Source organism: Vanessa tameamea, chromosome 9 (genome assembly GCF_037043105.1).
Source record: "Vanessa tameamea isolate UH-Manoa-2023 chromosome 9, ilVanTame1 primary haplotype, whole genome shotgun sequence".
In the NCBI taxonomy this organism is placed as follows: Eukaryota; Metazoa; Arthropoda; class Insecta; order Lepidoptera; family Nymphalidae; genus Vanessa; species Vanessa tameamea.
This window is the reverse complement of record NC_087317.1, coordinates 32,857-43,340: the sequence shown is the minus strand read 5'-3', so window position 1 is coordinate 43,340 and position 10,484 is coordinate 32,857. Positions and strand designations below refer to the sequence as shown.

General features: G+C 34.1%; 1 protein-coding gene across 1 annotated transcript; it reads right to left on the bottom strand.

Annotated features, from left to right (window-relative positions):
• Positions 1 to 4,652: 4,652 nt before the first annotated feature.
• On the bottom strand, positions 4,653 to 10,104 carry LOC113402840 (eukaryotic translation initiation factor 3 subunit B). Its single transcript, XM_026643168.2, has 10 exons — positions 9,918 to 10,104; positions 9,404 to 9,719; positions 8,944 to 9,130; positions 8,378 to 8,604; positions 7,652 to 7,828; positions 6,359 to 6,935; positions 5,951 to 6,069; positions 5,614 to 5,767; positions 5,149 to 5,257; positions 4,653 to 5,058 (listed from the first exon to the last, which is right to left on the bottom strand). Exons 1-10 carry the CDS (start codon positions 10,042 to 10,044, stop codon positions 4,964 to 4,966), a joined length of 2,088 nt encoding a protein of 695 aa, XP_026498953.1. The 5' UTR covers positions 10,045 to 10,104; the 3' UTR covers positions 4,653 to 4,963.
• Between the last annotated feature and the right edge of the window lie 380 nt (positions 10,105 to 10,484).

The following is a 10,484-nucleotide window of genomic DNA, read 5'->3' as shown; positions in this document are numbered from 1 at the left end:
TAACGTGAGTCGTGCAAGACTCCAGTGTATAATTAACGAAACGAGGCCTCTCCTTCGTTTAAACTAACAAAAGTAGGAAAGTTTGCGCGAAAGACGTTCGTCCCGGCAGCCCCGCATTAACGAGCTCAGTGCCCGCAACTTTTTTTACGTGATCGTTGGATATTCACAGAGGATTCGAATATCCCTTGGAAACTTTTTCATTTCCCGGGATATAAGATATGTTATACATAATACTGCAATTCTTATAATTACTTATAATACTATTTATTGTTTTTAAAAATCACGAGTAGCTATGCGTAAAATATAAAAGTGTGAGTAAGTGAATGTAAAGTATTAATTTACTTTACGATTCATAAGCTCAACGTATACCTTAATAAATCATAAATGTAGGTACTCAGCTAGTTATGTAAGCACTCATATTGAACATACTGTCCTTCTTCAGAATTCCAAAGAACGCGAATTTTTTTAACTATCAAGAACATCAATTCAAATTTTCACAATGGAATATAATAGAAAACATGCTACCTCCCGGGACATAAAAGCTATAGCTTACCTTCATTGGAACCTTTTGCACTTAAATGTAATATGTATTAGGCATATCCCAAACTATAAATACTTATTGCGGCGATCGAGCGATACTTTAAAGCTTTTATTACGTTTCCCGTCCCCTAAACCCGTGTTCGCTTCTCCCTCACTTCTACCTTTCATCAATTTATTTACTGCTCAAATACATATATGAATTCCTAATTTTATGTTGTTTATATTAATCTCTACATTTATATTGTCTTCGTTTCGTTTGCCGTACAGCAAAATATAACTAAATTTTAGCTTCTGAAGTTTATTTTATAAATAGAATGTTTATTATATACACAGATATATATATATATATATATGTTGATAATATCGGGATATATCTATATCTCAGGACGTACAATATAGAGCATCTCATTGTGAAGATCGGGTTTCAAGTTCAGTGAACCGAGCGTTGGATATTCGCATTAGCGTGACACTGAGACCACACCGGACCGGCAACGCGAGGATGTCAGGGGACGCAGACGAGTATCGCTACTGTCCCGGCAGGATGTGGCGAGATTGTATTCACATACAGTGACATTTTTTAAATTTTGCAACTGGTTACATTTTATTTGAAAAAACAAACAAATTTATATGTATATTGCAATGCTTCTATAAATTGTCCCTTCTAAATTAATTAAGGACGAAAGGCGGCAGGGAAAATACAGGCTTTATATTTATATATATTTTATATAAACGCATATTTATGCATTTAACCCGATTAGTATATATATATAGATATCTATCTATACCTACATAGGAGATATTTGAGAAAAAAAGTTATTGGGGTTATTTATTAACGTAATAGATCACATAACTATGATTTTTAGAAAATCCGAAACGGCTTAACTGAGTTTATTCGGTTTTCACTGATGCTCTGTAATGACCTTGGAGTAACATATAGCGTTGTTTTATTAAAATCACATCACAAATAAAAAATAAATTTAATAGTTAATTCAAGTTAATGTAAACACTAATTTTAAAAAAATGATTTAGATTATGAATAGTAGAATATATTATAGGTTAGGTTAGATTATTTATATTAAAAAAAAACTGTAGGTACTATATACTCTGCTTGGTTAGTATATATATGTATATTACAGGTTAGGTTGAGCTTTGGTTATATGGTTATTATATTATGGATAGGTAAGTAGGCTTTCTTTATTATTATTGTCTTTGTTAAAACCTTCGCTTACGATTATTAGTATAAGCTCACAAGATTAAAGTATCACGACGACAGTTAGTAGGAGATATATATTATTATGTATGTTTAAATAATACTTAATTGACACTCGGCATGTCATAGCGCGTGGAACCAGGGCTATGATGATTAGGTTAAAATCTTTTATAGATTTCCAGTGGTGTTACATCATCGCTCTACATTTGACACTAAATTTACGAGCCAAAATCGAATGAATCTTAACTAAATATACAAGTATATAGTCGTATTCGTTACTAGATAATGGCAAAATCATAAATCAAAATGAAAATATACTTTATTTAAGTAGGCTTTTACAAGCACTTTTGAATCGTCATTTAACAAACTATTTGAAGTAAAGCTACCACCAGTTCGGAATCCAAATCTCCACGGGAACAAGGAAATATTGTGCTACGTGAAAACCACTGCTGTACCGTTTCATTAATACAAGTTCTCATATCATCCGGTTATATGAAAACTTCTGGCTTTGCGAAAGAGTTATTTTGACCTTACGTAACGACGAAACCGCTACAATTAATATTGAAATTCTGCGACTTGTTCCAAGGCATAATGTAGAGTACATCTGAAAAGAGTTGTAGAGTGGAACAGCTTGATTCTATTAATTAAATTTAAAAAATAGTTTGTAGAAACCCTGAACACCTGTCAGCTGATAAGACTGATTTGAAATTCGCCGTACCTATAATAGACTTTAGAAATTTTAGCCCACTAAAGCAATGTAACGGTACACAGTAGTACAGATTAAAAATTATAAATTTGTAACGTGATAAATGCAGAGATTTTAACGGGGTGCGGCGCATGTGAGTCTATGTTTATACCTCGCGGATCCTCATTAGAAAAAACTTTTCGTTTACTTTAAATCGAGCCCAGTTTCCAGTGCGCACAACCAGCTTTGTGTGACAATGTTTTTTATAATGTAATGACAAAATAAATTGCTAATTAAAAAAAATAACATGTAGGCCAATAACGGCTAATAAAGTAAATTGTTTTAAAGATATTGTGGCGCGTAAATTATGTAATCTATAATTTAATGACACAAGATCCAAATTACTTTATAATTTTTGAATTAAATTTATTGATAGAATATTTAAAATGAAATCATTTTATAGTAATAAAAAATTAAAGTACTTATAGTGACTTTGCTACTATTGGTAAAAAAATAGAAACAAATTATGTGACTTATATACTATGTAGCAGTGGGATCGTATTAGTCGCTCGTACCTAATATTCCGAAATATAATTAGCACAAAGTATGCATTTTATACAAAAAGAACAAATCTAAAATTCGTAAAATGATTCCTACGTAGGATGTTATTGATATTGTTTGCGGAAAATCTAAAAAAAATGGTACCACTCAAAATGAACCTAATTTAAGGTAGTAGATATACAAATTCAGAATGAGTAGTTGAAAATTTACTTATTTTTTTTTAATAATATACCCAATAAAATAACATTTCACTGAAAACCATCACCCATCGCATCGACATATGTGAAAAGAAAACGAAAAAAGGGCATATCGTGATATCAAAAAAAGGACGTAGCGAATATAAAAATAACTTGACCTTCATCAAGAGTGGCTATGGCTATCAAATGCAAAAATAATAAATTGTTTTCGACAGGTTCCTAGTCAACTTGTAACTCGTAATATGCAAAAATATATGTATGTTAAGTAAAACAGAATACCTTGATCAAGAGTTAAGTTTGTGGAGCTCTCAAGAATGTACAAAAATATATGTTTTTTTACATTTCGTACAGTTGAGACCACGTTAGACAAAAGTACTGTAGGACGCCCCGTGGCGAGCTGGACCGACGATTTAAAAAAGGTGGCAAGTAGGTGTGAGGGGTGCCGGCTGCCCAAGATCGGGATGGTTGACGTACTATGGACAGGCTTTCGTCCAGCTGTGGACGGTAAAGGGGTGAAACAAAAGATAAAACTCAGTAGCACATAATAGATACTTACTACGAAAATAACTAAAATATACTAATCGAACAGTATCAATATCAGTCAATATCCTTTTAATGACGATTAACGCAACTTTAGTAGAATGGTATAAAATACTAAAGCATTCCCATGCGAAGTATTATTATAAGCAATATTATTTAGTGCCAGCTTCAAATGGTGCTTTCTTATAGGTAGGTACCCTTTAGAAAAGGTTAGCAATCCGTACTGACATCTTAGCATCTCGTTGAAATTCCACACAAGATGGTTCCACTATTCGCTGGATGAGAGGTACCTACGGCTTAGAAACTAAAGTCTTCACGAAATTCTCAACTGTCTGCAAAAGTCATGTCATATTGTCTGTATGGCAAGACATTTGCAAACATAATACAGTTTTACTTTTGTAAAGTACTTGTATATCGATTCATCATTATTGTAAGTCACGTGTTATACATATGTATATTATAAATCAGTTTTGTCTGTTTTGAATTCAGACACTAATTACTTATTTTTTTTTATTTGGACCTAGCTCATTATATATCCAGGTATAGTTAGCTTTTGCCGACCACAGGAATAGACAAATAAACAAGCTTCACGTTGAATTGACGCCATTACATCGGTCGAGAACTCGAGATCTCGAATAATCTAGATATTAATTATGGATTCGCGAAAAAATTGCGTTTTTAAAGCTGTTTGTCTATCATTTCTTCTTCGATTGAAGATTTGATTTATCTATCATAAAGGACAGCTTTAGAAAAATGGAATGAAAGGATGCGAGAGGTATACTACTTACGTATGTATACACATGTACGTCCGTACTTGTATCCTCATATCGCGTCCGCTGTCTCGTGGCCATAAAAACAAATTTGTGTTGACGAAAAATATATATTTAAAATACACACTACAGGTAGTAAAAGACCAATATCCATTTGAAACATATAAATTTAATATGATTTCTATAAACATTACCTATTGTATAATTTATAAACCGAAATCTTACACCGAACATAATGGAAACAATATCTCCGTAGACGATTATTTGTGACTGTAATAATAATAATAATATGCAGTATGGGGTATCGGTACAAAAAAACTGTCAGATGGTGTTTGTCTGTTTATTAAAAAGTTATCTTTGCTGATTAAAAACCGGCGAATGGACCGGTCGGAACCGGCCGCGACCGGCTATCGAGGAGGCCGGAGTTATCCCCGACCTCTAGACGTGCGGAGTCCGGCGACTACTCGATGACCGTTTGTTCCTCTTTAATAAAGAATTCTATAACCTCCTCCACGGTGTTCGTCGGGTCCGTGTCGAGACCGTCCGTGTCCACATCTGAAACGGAAAGGCGGGCATTAGTGACTCCGGTCGGGCGGAGGGCGGGCGGGGCGGCCCGAGGTGCGGGCGGGGGGCGGCGCTGCTTACAGTTCCTCAGCTCGAGCCGGCGCGGCTTCTGCTCGGCCCACTCGCGCGCCTTCAGCTCGCGGTACTCCACGTACTTCTTCATCTGCTCCGTGCGCTTCGCCACCAGCTCCTGCCACGACACACATATTTGTAAGCGCCGTCTCCACCAAGGGAGCGCGAGCGCTCGATTATAAAACACCGAGCTGTGACAACGGCAAGTATGACAGGATATATATTATATGTATTTGAATTAGTTATATATCCCGCATTAAATACTTGTTGTGATAAAAATAACCATCTCAATTTAAAATCTTATGTATTTGAATGTTTATTAAATAAAATTATCGACGAAAGTAGTGATCATAATATATGCATTAACCACAAGCAAGCGGTGGCGCGACCGTTCTCTCGTTACATACGTTCATGGTCAAGTATTGCAGTGATCGGTCTCCTGGGTGAGAGGGCCAGAGTCGTGCTAAATCTCACCTTGCTGGCCTTGCTGCTGCGCATGCGGTCCTTGGACTCGAACTGCGAGTAGTACTTCTTGAGGTTCTTCTTAATCTCCTTCTGCTGCTTCTCAGACAGCAGAGTAGGCGGTCGCGGTCGCCACAAGAATTGGGCGAAGCCTTCCTTCATCACTCTGCAATTTGCAAGAGGATTTTTTATATATAAGTCTGACTTAAATTCATATTTAATTTATTAACAGAGTATTCATTCATTCAGTCATGTTAAAAATTTATACTTACTTACTTTTAATCAGTAAACTAACAATTACTTGGCAAATAAATTAATTTATAAAATGTTGTAAAACATGAAATCTTACCTTCGAATAATCTTGCCCTGGAAGGACCACAGATAGTATCCGCAGTCCATCTTGCACTTGAGTGACGACACTCCGGTCACAACGTAGCGACCTGTTGGATCCCATTCTATGCCCGATACCTAAAACAATATATTCATGCTTCATTAAGCTAGTTATAAGCTGATTGTTACTGTAAATAATTTATACACTGCTCACATATGTAGATCTATAAAATTTAAATAAAAAAGGAATTAAATTTTTGAAGTAGACTACAAATAAAAAATAAATTGTGAAAATAAAGTTTTTTTTTTAGATTTTGTTAATCTACATTAAATATTCAAAAAATACTGAAAATTAAACTTTATTTAAGGACTTCATCATCATTAAGAATATGATTATTTAAAATAATAAGACATTCATAAATTATACCTGGTAATGGTCAGATATATTCATGATGGTAAAGTCATTGGTGTCCACAAAGGCCAACGCTCCGCCAGTGAGCCCAAGGTTGGCTAACACAATGAACTGCCCCATCGGAGACCAGAACAGATGATTAAACGTTCTGTCTAGTTTCTTCAACAGTGTCGGAGCTTGACCAGTGTTCACTTGATAGAAACTTATACAATTATTTGCAGCGTCACCGTGGATGATAGAGAACTTGGAGCCTATTGGTTCCCAAGCAAAAGCTTGTATCGGCTCCTTTATTTCAACAGAGTCGACAGGTATCTCTTTTTCTCTCATATGGAATATTTCAAAGTTGTAGTACATTCCAGAGTATTTAATTTCGTTCTTGTCTTTCTTGACTTTAGAATAGCGGTCTACTTTGACACAGAGATAATCACCACTCTTCTGCCAATGTATTTTGCAGTCGGCTACAGAGAAGAGATTTTTAGAACGTATTTCAGTGCGATTGGGGAGTTCTAGAAGTGTTACACGCGCAGGCACGTCCTTATCTTCAGCTACCCAGTACGCTAGGACATTGTCAGTTGGTGACCAAGAGAAGTCTCTGGAAATTATAGAAAAAAAGAGGTTAAATTATAGAAAAAAAAAGGATATATCAGTGTTACTCATTGAATAAAATAGTTCTTATTTCAACGTTATTGCGTATAGTCTGTTATTTTCGTCCGACGTCTTTTGCTGCACCAGTAATTTTGATGTATTTTTTTACTTATACATAATGGTGCAATATTGAGATATCTTGGTGATAAAAAAATACTTTTATAATAATTTTGCTGCTCCTAGAGCTTCTCTATGCACGCATAAAGCAAGCAATCACAATTTGTAAACTAAAGAACAGATTTCTTAGAAATTTCGGTATGTATGATGCCGACCGTTTATTACGAGCTAGGATAATAAAACGACAAAAGAACATACACATCTGCGCAGTTTTTACTAATTTTGGCGACTAAAAAAAACTGTTTATTATTTAACGTTTCGTTATTGAGATTGGTTGTAACGCTATACAGAGTGTATCATTGCATGGAAGACAAAGTGAACTAATCAAAGTTGAGTGATTTCGACGCTATAGGGTGTTTTTCGTTAAATCGAGTGACGTAACGTCATGGGAGTTTACACTTTTAAAAATTATCTAAATTATGTTTTTTTTAATAAATTATATCTAATAAAAATAAAATTTTAGTTAATTGAAAACATTCTTTATTAAAACCTAGAACTACCTATTTATTATTGTCATAAAATGAATTAAAGAGATGTTTTACTCACCTAATACCAGGTATTTTAATAGATTTCTTATCTAGCAGACCAAAACTGGGGGTCTCGTACACAGAAAGCATGTCAGCACCCAGACGAGCAAAGAAACGATCATCCTTACTCCAACGGAATATTGGCCACGTCACATATTCCTCAGGTGGAGGGAATGAACGCTTTTCCTGTCCTGTTCTGTTCGATAAAAATATAAATTATTGCTACAGGTTGATTCTAAATTATTTTATTGCAATTTATGCTGTGATATTTCCAGCTTAAGAAATAACCTAGTTTATAATATTCAAGGCACTCATTGTTTATAGTTTGTCCACAATAATTTACTTATGATAATAATTGATTATTTTAAAATAATCCATCCGTGTTACATGATGTATGTGATATGACATTATTAAGGATTCAAAGACACATATTATTTTTATAACTTAAAGAATTTTATAATTTCAACATTTACATCAAGTCATATTTAGAAATTATTAATAATTGTACTTAAAATCTATTCCAATTGAATTATGTTTAAAATGTTCAATATTAGAAATGCAGCTATGCATGTGCTCCATAAACAATAAATGTATTATTAAAGTAAAAAAGCTTTAACTGTACAGTTGTCAGTTGCATCTTTATTATTGACTCACAAATATTCTCTCTTAAAATGTATAGGAATAGTTTTAATATTGATTTAACTTTTTTGTCAGAAAAGATTGATGAAAAGTTAAATGTATTTACCTAATATCCCAAATAATGAGTTTTTTATCATCACCTCTGTCGCTGTTTGGTGAAAAGGTAACAATATAGTTCTCACATGGTGAGAAGGATATGAATCTCGCCTCAGGATGGTAGAACTTTTGAAACTGACTGAACTTGGGGCCAGCCCATAAGGCCACTCCTCGCCAATGGAATGTAGCCAAATATGTACCAAGGGGTGACCATACTGCATATGTTTCCGTCCAATTCTGAAACCAAACATATACATTTAAGATTTATATTATATAAATAATTTTAAATGTCACATCTAAAACTTAGACAATATTTTACGTATCGACAAATTAATTGAATGTGTAAATATACTTAGCCATTGCTTATTCATTAACTTAATCAAGACAAACAGTAGTGGGGTAACTAATAAACACATATACAAACACATGACATTAGTCACACAATGTTGACTAAATATATAAATGAATTATTAAAATAAACCAGCAATCTTAGAAAATGACTTCTTTAACTTTTCATGAGTTTGAACTTCTAGTATTTAATCACATCCATATGTAGACTTGTAATAGTATATTTACCGGCCGCTCCTGTAACACTATAGGCTCTGGTAAGGTGTTCTGCCACACTTGTAGCGCAACCCCAGTGCCAATGCCCACAAGGAACTGGTCGTAAGCATCAGGGTCCATGAGATACCATTGCAGGTCTGACTGCACTTTGAACGGCTGAGGTGCTGGTGGCTCCCATTCTTTAGGAATATCTGAATACCTGGATGTGTTTGGAAAGTTAATATCTGTATTGACTTGTGTTAGACTTGTTTAATGATTAAACTCACGATGCATTATTACTACAGATAACAATTACAAACAGACACTAAACAACTAAATGTTATCATTAATCATCACTTAGCTGTTTTATTAAAAGCATACTAAGATATGATATTAAATATTTAAATCAATCACTGAGTTTGAGGGCATCATTTATCTAGTTCATATTTAGTTACCATAGAATAAAGTACGAATAATATTAACTGATACTCACTTTTTAAAATCAGTGAAAAGGTTCACCAAAAATGTATGTTGTTTATCTAATTTACAATTATTAGTGGCTTGTACAGCTTCAGCGGCATTCTGGGGATTACTGTATTCTAGGAAAATGTAGCCCGTTGTAACTCCCGTTTCGGTGGTTGGATAATATTCGTTGACGATTTTCCCAAACTTGCTAAAGATCTTATTTATTACGCTCTGGAGTTTTTCCAGGCGCTCAGGCCCGACTTGAGGGCAGCCGTCAACGATTATCACATTTTCATAACCGTCAGACTCCTTCGGCTTCTGTTCCAAGAGGTCTGCCAACAGTTCTGCAACGTCAAAGTGAGGTTAGGAAATTTATTGAAGTTACCTTTTTCGATACACAATTAACAGTCAATCGACTGGACGCCATACAGTAATTAACATCACAATTTCACAATGCTTTAAAAACAAAAAACACCACAGAAATGCTTAGTTGTAGGTGACGCATATGGCCGGACCAACCTCGCAATAGTAGATTTACGTACCCTCATCAGTTATGTCATCTACGAATCCCTCGGGATCCTCAAAATTGGGCTCTTCGTCAAAATTCTGTTCCTCATTATCACTTTGAGGTGTTTGATTCACTTTCTCGTCGCCTTTTTTCTTTGCCATTTTGACGTTATAACGTGTGTTACCGGAAGACACGCCATTAGTGAACTAAATCCATAGATTATACGAGCGACACAAACTTAAAATTGTTATCAAAATGGCCTCCTTTCACCTGCGTTCGAATTAACTAACTCTAATATAACAACATTATTAATCCTATCAAATGTACATCTGGATATCTTCAATTAATTAAACTTTTAAAATACATATAAAATATCTCAATCAATCTAATATTACAATTAAAAAATAAATTTATTTGAGCCATAAACAAAAATAATCTCTGTAATAATATTATGCTACTATTATTTATCTGTATGTAGTTTTGCACTAGCAAATGAGCGGCATTTTAAAATAACATAATCCTTAAAATCGATTAATCAAACCAATATTTCCTTGAAAATTACATAACATTACATTACCTTAATAAATTATGTTTAATTAAA